At 34.6% G+C, this 19,705-nt stretch overlaps 2 protein-coding genes across 4 annotated transcripts; one reads left to right on the top strand and one right to left on the bottom strand.

Moving 5' to 3' along the window:
* The first annotated feature begins 1,738 nt into the window (after positions 1-1,738).
* Positions 1,739-8,010, top strand: LOC125186089 (protein Dr1 homolog). Its single transcript, XM_048082403.1, has 6 exons — positions 1,739-1,929; positions 2,026-2,086; positions 2,593-2,682; positions 4,939-5,033; positions 6,480-6,548; positions 7,669-8,010. Exons 2-6 carry the CDS (start codon positions 2,032-2,034, stop codon positions 7,831-7,833), a joined length of 474 nt encoding a protein of 157 aa, XP_047938360.1. The 5' UTR covers positions 1,739-1,929; positions 2,026-2,031; the 3' UTR covers positions 7,834-8,010.
* Positions 8,011-9,309: 1,299 nt separating this feature from the next.
* Positions 9,310-19,460, bottom strand: HDA15 (histone deacetylase 15). Of its 3 annotated transcripts, none has more exons than XM_048085621.2 (17): positions 19,190-19,460; positions 18,827-19,024; positions 18,628-18,739; positions 17,700-17,776; positions 17,338-17,413; positions 17,127-17,191; positions 16,148-16,203; positions 15,897-16,020; positions 15,636-15,761; positions 15,505-15,555; positions 13,635-13,703; positions 12,422-12,530; positions 11,732-11,811; positions 11,367-11,449; positions 11,147-11,192; positions 10,331-10,502; positions 9,310-9,509 (listed from the first exon to the last, which is right to left on the bottom strand). In XM_048085621.2, the coding sequence occupies exons 1-17, from the start codon at positions 19,325-19,327 to the stop codon at positions 9,397-9,399; spliced, it is 1,695 nt and encodes a 564-aa protein (XP_047941578.1). In that variant the 5' UTR covers positions 19,328-19,460; the 3' UTR covers positions 9,310-9,396. The 3 variants fall into 3 exon arrangements, with proteins under 3 accessions (XP_047941578.1, XP_047941579.1, XP_047941580.1); XM_048085622.2 differs by having other exon boundaries at positions 18,827-19,021; positions 19,190-19,458; XM_048085623.2 differs by having other exon boundaries at positions 9,310-9,503; positions 19,190-19,454.
* Positions 19,461-19,705: the final 245 nt, after the last annotated feature.

Here is a 19,705-nt window from a genome sequence, read left to right as displayed (position 1 = left end):
AATTTCGATCAAGAATGTAGTACGAGTTAGTACAAATGTTTTGTAAAGGAAAATTATATTTAAAGGTATTGTATATCGATTGTTATGTTTGGATAAGTTTTTTTATGAATTTTTGTTTTAATTGGTCCTTATACTTCCAAGATCATGTTCATTGTTGTAACACACCAATATCGTTAGTTAGTTGTCTTAGGTAAGAAAAATTTTCAGAAGAACATTAATTGTAATCTTTCGTGATAGATAATCAAGGTTTATTCAGGCTGTGAAAATGTTTTCTTCTGCAAGGGACTGACCGAGTTACCTACTGTGAGAGCATGCTCTGCTACTTAGTCTATAATGTAGAAATTTTAGACTTGTTTGTTTCATGTATGTTCTAACATATATGATAATTATCAAACAAACTATTATGGTAATGTTATTTTATCTCCTTTTGGATGAGAAGTGAATTTAGGATTTCCAGTATACATTCCTTTTAAGTCTTTATGAAAGCACCGTGAACACTCAAAATATTTTTTATATAATAACCCTAAAAAATACCGTATAATAATGGATATTGTGGATGGAGGAGATATTCAAGTAGTTAATATTGTGTCATAAGACAACCTGACATATTCTTTCACAAAGAGCATGTCTAGCAAGAACGTTTGAACATCACGTGGAAGGATTGGAAGTTAAATGCATAAGGGACCAAGAAATGATTTCTGTATAAATGGAAAATTTTGTGTTTAATATACTCAAAGTACGTTTCACAATTTTAAAATTACTTATTCCAAAATAACACTAATAATAAATAAATGGTCATATTTTTTTATTTTATATTATTATGTATTGTTAAAATTATAACATCAAACTTATCTTAACATTTTTTATTAATAATAATATGATAATAACATAATAGTAGGAGTAACATAATGATAAAATGAATTACTCATACTATTACAATTATGGTTATATTATTATTATTATTATTATTAAGTGTATAATACATAATTTAAAAATAAATTAAAAATTTTCTTGATTAATTATTAATTTATAACATTAATTTTAATATATATATATATATTAAATTTATTAATATTAAATATTAATATAACTTATTACAATGGTATAAAATAATTAAAATTATATTAATACCTAAACATGTAAGAACCCTAAAAAGAATATCTAAGAAAAACTAGAGAATCAGAATTCCATAAATTCGTACTCCCTATGTTTCTTAAATAGGAATTTTAAAAAAAAAACACGAGTTTTAATGAAAAATTGATAAATTAAGAGAGAGATAGAAAGAAAAAGTATCGTAGCAAAAAATGAGATCTCAGTTTAGTAGAAAGAATTTTTAAAATGAATAATTCCTATCACTAGAAAACAGACCGAAAAAAAAATATATATTTTTAGGAAACAAAGAGAATTACTTTTCTTATTTTTTAAGATTTTAATTACTTTCCAAATTTAATTTAAAATCGCACAAATATTAGAATTTAAAAATCAAGAAATTATATCACTTCCTATCATGACACACAAATGTGACCTTGACTTTTTTGTTTTTATACAAGCACACAAATTACAGTTAATTCATAAGATTAAATTAATTCAACCTAGTAAATATATTCGATTTAAAAAATCAAAAGCGATAGACGTTTGCAGTACGACAACACCTGAAATTGAAATTTTGGTAAATTGTCATAAAAAAAACCTTTATTAAATTGGATTATATTTAATTTCGAGATCTTTAATTCACGCGAATCGAATTGCAACACGACAGGGTTAGCGCGTGGCGTATCTTGATTGACTTTCTTCGGTGAATTCTTTGCCCTAGGAGCCTCTCTCTCTCAAATCGGCCGTGAGCCACCGCCTCCGACGCCGGCAAACTACTTCGCATCTCTCTATCTGTTGATACCGCTTCGATAACACCACTTTTCCTTTCATTCCCAGGTAACGTCAAGCTCAATTGCTCTATTCTGTCATTCGATTACCCAAGTGTATGATCTTTATGTATACATTTGCTTTTCGATTCTATCCGTTTTTTAGGTAAAAATGGAACCTATGGACATTGTTGGCCGAACGAAAGAGGATGCTTCGCTTCCTAAAGGTTTTCCCTTTCGCCTGTTGCATTTCAATTTTGCCCCAAATTTTCATGATTATATATGTAAAACCTTGGTTGTTCGAAGATGAGTTATGGATCGTATTCAAGAATTATGATTAACATTTAATCCAAGTTACTGATTGCTAGCCAAGGATGTCAAAATTTAGTTTGGAATATGAAGTTCTGCCCAGGTTTCTTAGTGAAGCAATTCTTCTGACTACTTTCCACAATGGAAAAATTCTTGAAATGGATGAAAATAGGAATTAGCCTCAGTAAATGCTTATGCTTCTTCAAGTGTGACTTGAAAAAGGTTGTGTCTTGACATTAACTCACGCATTTTACCCATTTTCGGAAGTTAAAAAAAGCCTCACATTTGGAAATACTCACCCATTTCAAGAAAAAAGCCTTTCCACAATGATCTTCTTGTTATTTTTTGTTTCTGAGCAAATTAATTGATGCCTATGACTCAGTCATTTATTTGCCAGTAAATAACAACTACAATTCCTTTTCAGCGACGATGACAAAAATCATCAAGGAGATGTTACCTCCAGATGTTCGTGTTGCTAGAGATGCTCAGGATCTTTTAATTGAGTGCTGCGTAGGTGTGTGCCTTGACTCTTTCTTATTTATCTTGTAATTCTTACCTATGCTAATCAAGACGACTCTCCCACTTATATTATATTAGCCCATACAGGCTGTAAAATCAGTAACTATCTGTTTACCTTTTATTATGAATTGCAGGAGTAACCTGGTTGTGCATGTTTATCAATTTCTGAATGATTCTAAATGATTTTACTGGTTATGAATATGTAATTCTTTATATAGTATTGATATGGTGGAATTTCAGTGTCCTGTGTACAGACATAAAACTCTAATGATGGACATCTAGGAAGTTTTAGTTGTGTATATAATTAGGTGGATTACATCATTACACTACCTTTCCTAGAAAAAATACGTGTTAAGGCCATAATGAAGTACTAGTCTGATCATTACCACACCTAATATGCAAATCAGATAATTTAGTAACTATCCAAGTGGCTTTTATACGTAATACTTTCTGCAATTTATGTAACTTTGTTACTTTGTTGGGATTGGGGGTGTTGCTCCTTCTTGCGACTCATAAGGAAGGAACTTAAGCGAAAGGAAGAGGAGCCAATTTGATTCTGGTTACCAATAGAAGTGCCAATTTGATTTTAGGAGACCATTTTGATAAAGTGAGATGTTAGTAGCTTGTGAACTAAGTGGAGTTGAGAGAGTGAAGGATGATGACAATATAACTTTTCAAATTCCTAAACCCCAAAGTCTTCAAATCTTATCAAATATTTTTTTATTAAATAATATAATTAATGTTTGTCTCCCTTCAAATAGTTAAAAAATAATGTCTAAATCAATAACTTTTTCATTCCTCCAAAATTAATAACGTTCCAGCTCTTCTCCTCTTCTCAAGAAAATTAATCATTCCTTCTTCAATTATGCTACTCTTCTCAATTCGTTATTCCTTCTTCTTGGACTCAAATTGTTCGTGAATGTCGCAGGAGAAGAAGAAACCACATCTGTTAGTTCGCCCCCATTCGTGGGACCCATGCCCCACAGCCTTTCTCCCTTCAAATCTGATCAGAATCCCTTCAAACCGTCAAAAATATTGCCAATATTAATAACTCTCACATTCCTCCAAAATAATAACTTTCTAGCTCTTCTCCTCTTCAACTATTCTACTCTTCCCAATTAATGATTCCTTCTTCAACTCAAATTCTCTGTGAATTTTGCAGGAGAAGAACCCGCATCTGTTAATGCGCCCCCATTTGTGGGACACATGCCCCGTGGCCCATCTCCTTGATTTTTACCTAATTGCTCCGATGCGCCCCACAATACTCAACACCGCATGCATGGGTCAAATAATTAATCACCCAACAGAAATAACTATTTTTGGGGACTTTTGGGCTGAAGTCTAAATGTCCAATTGATTTTACTAGGCTGAAGAGAACCAATGAATTTGACGCAATTAACAATGTGCTGCAAGCTTAAATATGCAGCTAACTAGCACCATTATGATTTAAACCATAGGCATTTAGATATATCCTTAATAGCTTCTACAATTGGAGGTGCCGACTTGTTCTGTTACAGATATCATAAGGTCCTCATCATATGCATTTTAAATGCCTTCAGAATAGTCTCACCCATTGGGGGCAGGACTCATTCAGTTTATTACTCCCTTCATTCCTTGTTAGTAGAAGCATTTCTTTTTGACGCGGAGATTAAGAAAGAGATGTTTAGTGTGTCAAGTGATGAAATAATAAAGTACGAGAGAGAATAAATTAATAAGTGATTAGAGAATAAAGTGTGAGAGAGATTAGAGAATAAAGTAGTAGAAAGAAAATATGTTAAAATTTTCCAAGGTCCTTATTTTATGGAAATGACTATTATGATGGAACATCCCAAAAAGGAAATACAATTCTATTAACACGGAACGGAGGGAGTATTTCACAAGGTCCTTATTTGATGGATTTCATATACCTAGAATTGTGATTATGACATTATGTTTTGGGTCTATTAATCCATTACCTTTCTAGTACACCGCATGCAATACCCCTTCACAGCTCAACCTCTTGACTCGCTCATTTGTATCTAAATCTACTATTTTATTCTTAATGATTGTGGATGTTGTTTAATGTTTTTTGTATTTTCTTTTGGATGTTACCAGCTATAGATCATTGCTTATTAGTATTACTGATGTAAACGCCATTGAGCTCCTAACTTTCTGCTGAAATAGAGTGGAATTTATTATTTTCAGTTCAGTCCCTGTCTAATAGAAATGTCCTTAAAAGATCTGATGGTAAAATGAATATCAATTTTTGCAGAGTTCATCAACCTTATTTCATCTGAATCCAATGATGTCTGTAACAGAGAGGATAAAAGAACAATTGCACCAGAACATGTGCTGAAGGCCTTAGAGGTTTTTGATCCTTACACAATAATCTTCTTTGTCACTTTTCTTCTTCATCATCATATTATGAACATGTTTAAGCTGCTTTAATGCAATAATTAAGAGGTTTTTTTGTTGGAATATTTGTTATGATTGTGTAATTCTGTGTTTTTAATTTTTGTTATAGCGGTCAAATGTTTTTGGGCTGAAAAAATTACATAGTTGCTGATAAAAATTGTATCAGCATAATGTATACTGCTGCGACCGCAGAACCCAAAAATAGTATCAGGAGAGGAAACTGAGGAATGTCTTAATTCTATCTTTCATTTTGTAAGGTGTACACAAGATAAGTAATACTGTTCCATTACAGAAAAATTGTCTAAATAATATGGAATTGTCTTTTGAGCACAAATTCTCAGGAAATAGAAGTAAAACAAAATAAAATACAGTCTTGCTTGGATCAATATCATGTCTGATGTTTCTTATAAAATTTAACATCCCTGTTAGAAATAGAATAAGGATATCTAAAGGGGTCTGCTATATTTAACTTGAGTTTCTATTTTCTTAGAGCTTTCTTTTGATTATAATGTCCATACTACCTTGTCACCAATCTGAGTATTCTAGTAGTGACTAGTGATACTCGTATTTCCATTGTTCTTCCTTTTAATTTTTGCTGCCCTAGACTTTACTCTTTCTGCATCTGAATTGGTTATAGCTCACGACTGTCAGAATCTAGGAATTTTTTTCCAAGAACTTATATAGGTTTGTTATAGAACTATATACCATTCTAAGAAATTTCTTGATGATAGTAATAGGAAATAAAAGGACTCGGAGGACCACCGGTTTAAAGGTTTTAAAAAGTTTGGAACCTTGTAAAATGTAATTTCATGTATTAAGATACTCCACAAGAGTATAATTTTACATGAGAATATCATAATAAAATGTGGTAGGATTGACCTGATAGACTTTTATTCGGGGATCTCTCTTAGTTTTATACTCCCTCCGGTCCCCCACTAATTGTCCCATTTTGCCATTTTCGTCTGGTCCCCACTAATTGTCCCATTTCACTTTTACTATATTTGGTAAGTGGACCTTATATTTCGCTAACTCATTCCACTCACAATTATTAGAAAACTAATACAGTATAATAGTCAGACTCACATTCCACTAATTTTTCCTCCCAATTTTCTTAACAAAGTCAAACAATTTCTTATAATCCAAACTTGTTACAATGATGTCTTCCCTTTCAATTTGTGACTTGTGAGCAAGTAAACAAGGAGGTTGTTTTCGGTTGAATTGATCATTTGTGGGATGCTGACCCCATCCCCCCCCCCCCCCCTATTGTCTTTTGCTTTCCTTTTGTTCTTTATAAATAGTAAATGCACATGTAGAACTTCTGGTATTGTGAATTTAAAGTGCTCATTAGTTATTCTGACTCTATTTAGCTGTTAATGGCTGTTGGAATTTTTGTTTCAGGTTCTTGGATTCGCAGAGTATAGAGAAGAAGTTTGTGCTGCATATGAGCAACACAAGGTTGAGACCATAGTAAGCACTACTCTCTCTCTCTCTCTACTGGCTGGTTTTTTACATATAACAAGAGGAAGATAGATAATTATGAAACCCAATGTTTGCTTCAAAAGACAAAGCCTTGATAGAGCAACGACTCAGCATCTATGAACCACATAATGTGATTCTGCATTACATGTAGCGTGACATGACAGAAAAAGATGAGCATAACATTAATTTGTTAGATCCATCCATATAACCAATAAACTGAATATATGTAATATATATATAGGTTTGTGTTAAAATGACAACACCTCTTAAAGTAACACCATACCACCATTTCTAGCCAATCATTTGTACATGTGGACGAATAATAAGCTGCTATGTGGCAATCATAAAAAATGCTCAAGGGTAAATTTTCAAGGACTGTAATATCCAATACGCTAGACTGCAATTTTTCCCGTCTGCAATATCCAATACGCTAGATTGCAATGCAATCTATATAGATTGCAGTCTAGCGTTTATAATATTGCAGTCTAGCGTGGTGTCACAGTGACACTTTAAGAGGTGTTGTCATTTTAACGCACCCTATATATATATATATATATATATATATATAGGTTTGTGTTAAAATGACAACCCCTCATAAAATGACACCATGACACCGTTTATACAACAATATTATAAACGCTACACTGCAATATTACAAACACTACACAACAATCTATAGATTGTTGTATAGTGTGTCGGATATTGCTGGATAAGAAATATTGTTGGTTAAAGACCAGCGAATTGCTGGCCGTCTTTTTCCATAATTTTTTTTTTTTTTGCCACGTGACAGCTTATTATTCGTCCACGTGTACAAATGATTGGCTAGAAATAGTGGTATGGTGTTATTTTAAGGGGTGGTGGCACCCTAACATGCCCATATATATATATATATATGGTACTGATTTCTTTATACGTCCTAGCAAACATTCTAGCCAAACATATCAGGTCTTATCATATTACATAGTGCCTAGCAAACTGCCCCACATGCATAAGAAAATTCCAAATCCAGAATGATATTGTTGCACCATTAATATGCTTTTCTATGTCCCTTGAATTCTTCGTACTTCTTTTTATTCGTAGCATGGTAGCTAACTGTTGATGGGTACAGGACACCGTGAGAAGTGGGAAATGGAGCAGCGGAGCTGAAATGACTGAAGAAGAAGCATTGGCAGAGCAGCAGCGCATGTTTGCTGAGGCACGTGCTAGGATGAACGGAGGTGCCCCAGCTCCCAGGCAGTCGGATCCCGACACCCAAGCAAATGCTAACAGCTAACTCAATTAGTTTCTCCGATCACTTAGTAGGCTAGGACACTCTTCTCTCAGGACTCCGTCTTTCTTCTCGTATTGTGTACAAAATGCTTATGGGAGTAATGTTGTGTCTCAATTTCAGTTAGTACTCAGTCTACTGTATCTATACACAGATTTATCTGTAATTAAAATTGTTTCTCAAGATTGATTTCTACAACTCATTGTAGAGAATGAAGAGTTCTAAAAACGTAAAATTTTATTGAATAACAAGATTTGAGTTGGGAAGATCAATGATCGGGATTTGCAATGATCCAAGACAACATAGGAAAAAGAAATAAGTAACATGTTCTTGTCAAAGCCAAATCAAATAAAAGTCTTGATGCGATTTCCATGTTGTATGCTAGTAGGGAATGAATTAATTAAATGTGTTAATGAGTTACAAAATAATTGCATCAGTCAAGAATGTGTCATTTATGGAATTTCACTTTCAAATATCCCAAATTCAAGGGAAGTGTTTTAGCAGACTTAGGTCCACCAGAAAGTGAACAACACATCCTGTCTCCTTTGCTTTCTCTCTTTTGATTTAAAGCCTCATCTTTCCATGTTTTATTTTAGGCAGTGGGAGCATCTTGTCTTCCCCTTTTCTCTCTCTTGTTCAAACAAGTGTTCAAATTTTAAAAAGAAAATAAAGAAAAATATTAAACTAGTATTGTGTAGAGAAAAAGAATTTAAAACAAGAATCAGTTTCATGTACTGTAAATATATATATTAGTTTAACAACTGATACCATGTACTAGAGCCATCTCTTTGCATTATTTGCCCTGATAGGCTGCTCTTTGTAACTAAACTAAGCATTTGCACTACTATATCTATTGAAAATGATAATTCAAATGATAATGCATCATTATTTAAGAACAGACGATCATTTTCAGTCTTTCTTGCAAAAAATTACATCATCTTCAATTTCAGAATGAATATGTTGACTTCAAGTGCAACAATTTCTCGTTCTTACAAAAACGAACCCCTTTTATCTATATCTTGTGGTGGACGATCCTATGGTACATGTGAGGGCACATTTTCCACGCATGCTTCCATTCAGGAACAAAGCTTTTGAGCAAGCAAATGCAAAATACCAACATAAGTAATAACACAAGTGAGAGTTCAATGCCTCAATAACCTAAGGGTTGCTCCACAAGATTCACCCGATGATACACATGAGGTCATATTTTCCATGCATGTTTTACTAAAAATAATTCTATGTTCCTAAATTCTCCAAGTTCCGCAACATAACTAACTACATAAGATGAACCTGCTTTTTCAGGACATTAGATAGAGGAAATATCGAGCCGATGTTAAAATTTAGCAATGGAAGGGCTCCGAGAAATGCAACATCCAGATTCGTACATTGTGTCTTGTGGCACCATACATTAACATACAGAAACTACTACTACTACTACTGCTGATAAATTAGAACCACTGACACTAGTTTTTGAGTCACTAGTTAAAAAAAGAAAACCTAAATTCTCCAATAACTTAGCAGCGTAGAGATTAAATAGTACAAAAGGTAAGGGGGGATAGAGTAATGTAGTTACAAAATCTTCTTCTTGCACCACAGTTTGTACATCCACCTTCTCCGCCCCCACTTCCACCAGACTGGTAATTGTTTTTCCAATCTCTTCTTTTTCTTCAGTTTGCCTGCACCTCAATTTCAAAGTATTAAGTCATCCGAATCTCTAACATCAATCACAAATGCTCGATTGTAATTTCTAAAGATAAAAAGTTGTAAATATTTGTTTCGATTTTCACAGAATGAAAACCCCATCTAGTGTCTTGAAATAGAAGAACCAATCCAAGTAAATGAGCAAAGAGTTGTATCCTAGTGAGCACAATCTCTCGACCAAATCAACTCACAACTACAGGATTGAAAGGTTTGTTATTGATTTCTCAAGGATCAAAGCAGTTCTTTCGTTTTAGTGGAAGATATGGAAGGCAGAGATCATTATAGTCTGATAGCCATACATCAGGCAAGTTGGCTCAAACCACAAGGCACAAGCAACCCAAAGCCCTCACAAAAAAGGTAATTTCAATCCTAAAGGAGGAACTTAAAGAAGCATCCGATCCCGGATGATAGTTCAATCCTATAAATGTTGCTTTCTTACCCCTGTCACGGTGCAATTAAATATTTAGTTTTTGTCCCAATTTCTTTGTTATTGTATGATCACGTGTAACATTTAGAAGTTTCTGTAATCCACCATTCTTTACACTAAAACATATATATTTCACAAAAACTTCACAATCAGGACTCAGATGTTCCACTTATTGGACATTCTAGAGAAACAAAAGTAGTTAGGAAAAACGTTAGCAGCATCAGATATATCCCTTAATTAATGAAACATAGTTTTTCCAGTATGTGATATATAAATTTGATAGTTCATGAAGGAAACATGGAAGGTCTGAGCCACTTGAACAGTAGGATTTACGTTTAAGAAGTGAATGAAAGAGTCAAGGAAAGATATACTAACTTTTGTCTTCCAGGGTATACCATCCCCATTCTGATTGCAACTTTGTAAATTTGGATTCTAGTGAAGACCAATAATTCAATTGAATCTTTAGAACTTCAAGAACAGCTCGAACTCCAGCCTTACTAGGTATAACTTGCACCACATTCTGCTTTGGACTTTCTCCAAGTAGGACCTAAATGAACAGCAAACTGAGTGAGCAAAATGACAGTACATTAAAAGAATAAATGTCAGTGTCTATGATAATATAAATAAAGAAAACTAAGATTAATCATAAAAGGCACAAATGATAATTGCAGATAGAAAACCAAGCCAACAAATAAATATATCAACAGGTATATGAGTGTACACAATCAGCTGTACATAAAAAGCTGAAACAAACTTCAACTTATATTCAAATTTGAGAATCTATATCACTACTGCACTTCACCAATTGAAATAATAAAATACTCCCTCGGTCTAAAAATAGGAATTTTTGAAACGGCATGGGTTTTAATGCAAAATTGGTAAAGTATGTGAGAGATAGAAAGAAAAGTGTGTTAGCGGAAAATGAGTCCCACCTCATTAGAGAGAAAGAACTTTCCTAAAAAGGAAAGTTGCTATGTTTAGGGGACGGACCAAAAACGAAAGAACAAATACTATGTACAAACAATTGAAATATATTGGGGCCATATGTACATAACAGTATTTTAATAACTCAAGCTCAACCATGGGGAGGAGATACGTGCTCATCAATACAGAGTCAAGACGTCATTCTAATGGTATCCAGAACCAGAAGAGACAGTTATCAGAGTAAGAGATCATCGACCAATGCATTACCTCAATAACTGCAGTTGCTGATGATGATATTGACCGAAGATTATAGCTGCAAAGGATATGGTTTCATGAGCAAGTCTATGATGGTATAAGAATGTTCTTATATATGAACAGAGAAGTCTACAGACAGGAGGTGTAGGACAAAACAAAATAGTTCAAAAAAGGAAATTCAAGGAAACGATAAGGATGATACTCAATTGAGATGAAGAAGTCAGTAACAAACCCTCCCTCAAGGATGACCAGTACTTTTCCACCAGATAGGGCACAGCACATCTGTGTCATCTGTGCATAGCCAGCAGGGGTAACCTTACAGAAGAATGTGAACAAAATGAGAGGAAGTGAAAAAAAAATGCATATATCATGTGATATGAGAGGCATCAGTTAACTTGGGAGTTGGAATATTAAGACTTCATGCAGTCTATGCCTTTTCTAGATCAAAAAATTTGTCTACTGAATAAATATTAGCTCATGCAAGATACAACCTCCAGACTAAACAATTTTAAGAGCCTTTAAGGTTTGTTTAAATTGCACTATGATTATTTCCCAAAAAGTAACAAAATAAAATTTTCAATACAGAAATAACTATACATCGCATCCACCAAGTGGGTCACCCCGTGCAGCATCAAATCCAGCAGAAATTATCGTAAAATCTGGGTCAAACTCAGCAGCTGCATAGAGCAAAACTTACTACATTCAGATACAAGTTAATCATCGCCTTTATGTATATTAACAACTACTGTACAAGTTAAATATATATGCCACAGGTTGGGAGCTACCAAAAAAACACTCATTTTCATTGTCTGCACAAGTCAATACTTTTAATACTAAATTTTTAAGCTCCATCATGCACATAACAGCTTAGAAAATTGAGTGGGTTTTCATAAGAATTCAATCAGAAAAGAAATTCAAAGGATATATGATGATTTTAAATTGAAAGTTGCTTGCAGAAAAGCATTATCATGCGACAATCACAGACAACAGAAAACAATGTATCAACTATCAAGCAGCCTACACACCTATTACATTTGGGCAAACTACTGTGTTATCTATCATCTATGGTGTGCATGCAAGATAAAATTTGGCCAAGTCAATAGTGACAAGCAGCCAAGTAGCCAACAGACCTCCGTAGCTCGAAGAAAGTATTAAGCATATTTTGTTTGCACAGGCCTTGCCTTAAATCAAGTTGAAATTGACAGGCATCGACTACAAGTCCATACTATGAAATAAAATTGAATCAGATAGTTCAAAAAGTACACAGCAGGGTCAAGATTCCGTAACCTATAGGAAGCACAACATGCTGAAATGCAAAAATATAGTCATTGTCACCAACTCCTCCGCGACCCCATGGGATATTTACACAATATCCCTCAGCACCCATTGATCCAATCTGCAAAAGTATATATGAGTCCCAGACTACTCATGGATCTAATTTTTACCTGAATAAGTATTTCATATAGAGTGAAACAAAGGAGATTAACTGAGCAAGGGCAACAATCATGTGCACTGAAACAACTCCATTACATTCCTTTTTGCCAACATGAACCTGACTATATTGTACTTCAGTGGGTTAACTACTTCCACAATTAATTAAGGCTAGGTGGTTCTAGGTTGAACAACTAAAAGGAGTTTTTCGGAAATCTATTTAGTAAGACTGTAGTTTCTTTGCACATCTATATAACTTGCATTTCCACACCGATTCAATATCAGTTACGAATGGATATATTTCCTTTCCATAACATATGAATTAGGTTACTGACTCTGACATCAATAAGTGGAAAGTTATACTATTTTCCTTCAGCCTTCACAAACACAAACAAAAGTTACAGTAACAATGGATAATATTTCCGTTAAGACATCATTCTTGTCTGTGGGGTGCATAGCACCAGGTGCTATAGCAAAAAGATCAATGCTACATATGTGACCACATTCTTCGCAGAGCATGGAAATAGAAGATCCTGGTTAGGAGAATAACAACCAAGACATGACTTTGTTAACAAACCATGCCCAATGATGACAATATGAACCCCTATTCATTCTCTATTGTAAAGGTATTGATAAACAAAGTTTATAAGGAAAATGAGGATATTACATTTCTGCTGACAACCTGTAGCATATGGAAATCATGAGCTAAACTTATGTCATACTATTATATAGAGTAATTTGAATTTTAACAGAAGATATAAGCTCTCCACTTTCATGATCCAGAACATGGCTAGGAAGGAGTCAAAAAATATAGGGCCTAAAATGCTTCAGTATTTTTTATTTTTCCACAGAATTTATAGTGCACGTTAGTCCAACAGTAAATACATCAAAACAATCGCAGGAAAGGTATGAAATATATAATTCTATAAATACAATGTTGCAATAAACTGGTATCGTGGAGAAATACATAAAAGAACATTAGGGAGAACGAAATAGGCCAGAAAAATTCTGCGACAACTTAAGGCACTTGTCATGAACAGAACTACTATATTTATATGTATTACACTACCTCATAAGCAGATCCAGTACCAGGATAGAACTTTCCACCTTCATGCCTATGCAAAGATATATACAAAACCTACAAAACACACATGCAGTCATACAAAAAGGTTCCTTACGTAATATACAAGTAAAAGAACTGCAAAATGGAAACAGAGGGATAACATTTCAGTTTTTAGTTGCTCAATATGTATGGCATAGTTCATTTAGAATTCCCCAAGTATTAGAGAAAGTGGCATCACAGTGACATAACACAACCATTCTGTTGAACGTGAACTGTAAGATAAAAAGCAAATTCTAGGAATTTGAGTTGTTTCAGTCAAATGGATAGGAAGGGAATCAGATTTCATAAAACAGAGAAACAACCTAAAACAGAATGTACCACAAAACAAGAATCTTAAGGAAGGTGAATAGAGGTCAAATAAAAAAAGAGAAACAAATTTAGGAGGGATGAGAAAAACTCTGGCAGGTTAAGAGAGAAAAACAAAAATCTCTTGAATCAGAGAAAAAAAAAACATGAACTACATTGATAATAATCAACTCGATCAAAATAATAGATCGAATATACATAAATAATGTCTACCGCATCCAAAACCTAACAGTTCAAAAGTCTCAAAAATAAATTTGTTATTTAAATAACAAATGATTTATTCAATCGGAAACAAAAAAATAACAATTTAAAGTCTCAATAAAAAAAAATTCACAATATGACCCTCTAAAACACTTTGCATATATGTGAAACTAACTAAAGAACGGTTCACCATGTTTATGTCTATTTGGAAAATAAAGGTTTTCAAAAGAGCTGCAAAGAATTCCATCTGAATGAAATGAAGACTTGATGCTCTATCTGGAAGTTGGTAAATCAGCCTCAAGAGATCAAGCCAGTTGCTTAAAAGAAAATTTCTCTACTTGTACATGCATAAGCAGCATTTGTATGTGAGAGCAACATCAAAAGATTCAACAATATGAATATGTTACCTATCTATGTCCTACAGGCCTTTTGTATCTTCTAATTCTGATCAATTGGTATACACACATTGATTTTTTAAGTTACTATGGTCTCTGTTTATTTTATTTGTCCCCATATTTCTATTCCTTGCAAACCATCAGAAGCTACTAATATGGTTATAATACCCCCCCCCCCACCATGGCAGTCCCAAGAACCCTGAAATTAAGTGCATGGAATTGGAGCATAGCTATCAATTATTAACCAACCTTAGTGGGTTAGATGAAATTGCTGTTCTAAAAAAGTATATTTGATCTACCAAACGAAAAGTGTATGCAAAATGAAATAGGTATACTCAAAAGTAATTTTAACCAATCAACCACTGATGTTTGACACTTGCTTATTTATAGGCTCTAAAACATTCGAAAATTCTTATAAACAAATTTGAGCATGTGATTACATGGTATTACAGTGTCCAGCCACCGACACCCAACTAAATAAAAACAAAAACGAGACAAATGAGAGAATCCATCATGAACAGGATCATGGGTTCAGCGATGGATTTTTTTGCATAGATATATAATAATGAGAACCAGGGAAGATAACCAAATTCTCACCTGAGTTAGGATCAGAATACTAGAAAAAAAGGGAGTAGAATGGGTGCTTAAAAAAAAAGAAATGCAAGACTTCAAAGTTTAAATAACTAAATTTAGAATCACGCACAAACAAAGAACAATCTGAAACAACAGATGAACCAACAAATACCAGCTACATCAAGTTGAGTATCAGGAAGAAAAAAATCGTCAGTTATTGGACTTTAGAGTTCAATGCCTCTAAAATGTAGTAGCTAATAATATGATAAATAAAATTTAGTAGTTATAATAGTTGAAAAGCATCAATCAATACAGAAGCCCATCAGTCCATGAAATCTCACCGATTTATCTTTGTCAAATATCTCTTGTGTGCCGTTGCCATGATGTACATCCTGCGAGATGATAATATGAATAGTTAGGAAAACCTTGTTGCAAAGTTAACCTTCAGACAAGAACAAGTTATTGTAATTACCCAGTCAATGATTAAAATCTTCTTAGCTCCTGCATTCTTAGCTGCTGACACAGCAAGTGCTGCATTATTGTGAAGGCAAAAACCCATAGCATGTTTAACTCCAGCATGATGACCAGGAGGACGAACCTAATTCATTGAAGATGGAGTGGTGATCAATGAGTTTGTAATGCTAGTCTAGTAGTCTATTTCACCTATTATGATAAGCGTTTGTCTAAGTTAAATTCTTAAACAAGATTCCTGAAAGTCTCAATGTTTTCTTACCAAAGCAAATCCATTTTTGGCACGTCCAGACCATATAGCTGAAGCAAGATCAAAACATAAGCCTGCAGCAAGCCGGGCGGCAGTTGCTGAATACTGATTTGCATATGTATCAGGTGTGAAGTAGCTGCAGACATTAAAATGAAACAAACCCCATTTCTATTTTAAGAACAGAAAAATGAACATTACAACATAAACATGAAACATATAAGCATATGGACCAAGAAATCATTAACTGCAACAGGTAGGCTTACCTAGAGAAAACACGGCTAGTGATTTCAACAGCTTCAACATTCTCGACGGAGTGGACCTAATGTCTCAAAAATGGAATATGTATTAACAATACAACCATACTCTCTGTTCCAAACACATGAAAAATAATCACTCTTAATTCCTTTGAAAATTTTTGTTCCATTTTTTGACAAGAAGCAAAAGGTTTTATTAGAAGAAAGATGACATCGTAGTTAAAGATACAACTCCAATCTCCAGAAACAGCAGAAAAAGAAACAAACAAACATGCAAACTCTCTTAATTATCATAAATTTTGATTACGAGATCCACCAACCAACTCTGGACTTTACGTATCTTGTACTTCTCTAAGGATTCTACTTGATCCCTAAAATTTCACCAATTCCTTTCTTGTCACCAACAAACAGCTCGAACAATAACAGCCCATAGTATTTCACCCATTTTAAAAATGAGATAGCCAAACTAAGCCATAAACAAGTACTAACTGAATGTGCCAGGATCCATTGTATGCCCATTCATTCAACAATCAACAGCAGCATGACCTAGGGGAGAAGTTGCAATGTATGAATACATGATCTAGGTCTTCAGATGGATTCCTACATAAGACTTACCACCAGTTTGGAAACAGAGGAATATGCAAGAACCAGCTATATAAACATCTCACTCCAGCAACTCACCCAACATCAATAACCATGGAAAGAACTTGAATTTTCTAAGAATGAAAACCAGGTCCTGACAACATCCTGATGAACACCTTCCAATTGCCTCAGCAAGGAGCACAATTCTTGCAGAAGTACATTTTTATATTTTTTATGCATTGTTTTAATGAATTCAGCCCTAGATTTATCCCTCTGGTGTGAACTTAGGAAGTTATGTTAAGAAACTTTACATGTGTGAAATCCAGAAAAACCACAAAATACCAAATTATGACTTCTAGCAGCAAAGTAGGTCGTGACCAAATAGTATCTGGTCACTCTATCTTACCTTAAGGAGCTCTGCTTGAGTAATTTCCCTTGCTGAGATTGGGTGGCACCTTCCTGGAAATATACCTGCATGTTCAGGGAGATGCACCAAGCTTCATGTCAATCACTCAACCAAAGAATTGAAGGGGTCCGTGACACTATAACATGACAGCTAGATATTGAAGCATTGTTCTTTTGTTAAGAGATGAAGGGTATCAGTAATTCTAAGAAACCTTTAGTCGCAAGACTGGCAGCAATAGCTCGAATTCGATCAGGCCTCTCAGGATGGGGATGAGACTTCATTACAACCTTTACATTGCAAAAGAAACAGTGGAAAGAAGTTCAGATCCAATCAAAAAGATTGTCGTTGATATCTGGTTACTGTCTGCCACAGGAAACGGAGAGGATCATGCTTGAAGAACCAAATTATCAGTATGCACATATAAGAATGTTGGGGATTGTTACTTAAATATATTCAATACAGAGGGGGAGGGTGAAGTGAAACATTTACTTTATGTCACAGCTTTATTTCTGAATGATAGATAACATGGTAGCAATGCGCGGAGAAATAGGTAAAGGGGGCAGACTACCATACTTCTTCGTGAAGGAGCATTCTCTCGTCAAAGCCTATGGCAGTAGGGTTATCTGATGCAATACTTTGCACTAGAGGATCTATACATGTTCAGAAGCAAATAAAACAATTAATTTTCAACCACTGTTAAGTGTGAACAATGAAACTGGCCAATTTGAAAGAGAGCATAAATCTCGATCTAACCACATTGTGAGCTTTGTTGACAGGTATGTAACACAACAAAATTATTTGTAGCAATCAACTAAAATTCTAATATTTTTACATTAAAAATTCATTATAGCAATAAATAAACAAAGAAGCCTGAAAACAAATAATTTAGGTTTAGTTCTCTCAGTGGCAAATAGAAAATCCATGAGGTATAGTTGGCGAGAACAGACTAAAGCAAAAGTAGGACTAGACAAATTACTGTGAAATACAGTTACAGACAGGACTAGAAAAAATGGCTGACTCATAACTCTAGCTCATCTTAGCTTTCATTTTATCTAGGGTATGGGGGCAACAGGTACAAACTCAAAGTTTTCTTAGCCTAAGGGGCATCAACACCGAATAAATCTCACTGGGTTTTCACAGCATAAAGAGTGAACTAACTAAACAAATTGGATGGCCAGAAACTACATGAATCAAGGCCAGCCATCAGTTGGCCAGTGCCCAATGAACCATCTAAAACAACCTTTTACCCAGTGCAAGAGCATAATGGCACGATTTTCATGTACAGATCCCTGCTAGTCCATCCCTACAAACTTATATATTATGTCAGAGAAGACTATTAGCTTTTTAAACCAAACCCTTCTTTCATCTTCCATGTTTGGCCTCACTTTACTAGATTGTTGCTCAATGATAAAACATCATAAATTTAAGAAAATTCACTACAAAATCCATGTTCTGGGAATACAAAGACATAGTCAATTTAACTGTTAGATCAAACTCAAACCTTGTAGTCCATCAGCTACATGTACACCATTCTCAGTAGCACCTTCTCGACATGAGGCGGAAGCCACAAACCCATGCTTTAGGATTCCAGATTCTCTATGTTCCCCACACACCTTTTGGATAAAATAATGCGACATAAGTAATGATAATGGAATAAAAAAAAGGTCACAAAACCAAAACAGGATGCAACGTATGCCTACGTCGCAGTGAGAGTCATCCCCAATATTAAGCATAGTGCAATTTAGGCAAAACCACTTCGGAATTTCCATAACATCATGGGCTGGCAAGGTCGAAGGCTCCCAATCACTGTCCTCGTCCTCGTCATCTTCAAAATCATATTGGCTGTTGTAGTACATCTCTTCTAGAGTCATATCACTCGTCCTCTTGCCGTTTTTCTGCTTCATTTTAACTCCAAAATCACAATCAAAATGAAACATAGAACCACCGATTTCCACAAAACTCAAAATCGAAATGACACCTAAAAGCTAGGAGAATACGAGGAATTGGCAGACATGAAACGGAAAAGACGAAGAAGAAGAAGTAGAAGAGGCAGAGAAATGTACTTGTTCAGCTAAATGAGGTTGGCAGGAGTTGCTTGAGGCAGCTTGTGCGTGCATAACCGCATTGGAAGTGGGCGGCGGTGGCGCTGACTCCCCATTTCGAAGACGAGTTCCAATTTCTTCCTCTTTGAAACGACTCATTGAGGACTGTGGGAAGCCTAGAGAGAGAGCGAGAGAGCAGCACAGTCGAGAAACGGGGGAATCAAGACGCTGTGGGAAGAACACTCAGAATACCTAGTTGTTGACGTAACGCTTTACATTTTATTTGCAGTTCTGCCCTCCATTTTTTCCGAAATTCTGTACACCCCGCAACCAAATCAATAAATTAAGTCGAGTCGCAGCTGATTTTGGTCATCTCATATTGGAATATCTCTATTAACTTTAGTTATTTAAAATAAATATATATCAAATCAATTTTACTTTATTTCATTATCTACTTTACTCTCTCTTTATCTCCATTTTTATTTTCTATTTTTCAACACAATTTCTTAATCTTCATGCCAAAATTTTTTTACTCAG

The sequence above is a fragment of the Salvia hispanica genome, chromosome 5 (assembly GCF_029641045.1).
Source record: "Salvia hispanica isolate PSC_SH4W2 chromosome 5, Shi_PSC_v1, whole genome shotgun sequence".
In the NCBI taxonomy this organism is placed as follows: domain Eukaryota; kingdom Viridiplantae; phylum Streptophyta; class Magnoliopsida; order Lamiales; family Lamiaceae; genus Salvia; species Salvia hispanica.
The sequence above is the reverse complement of the archived record's forward strand: the minus strand, read 5'-3'. Positions and strand labels throughout refer to the sequence as shown.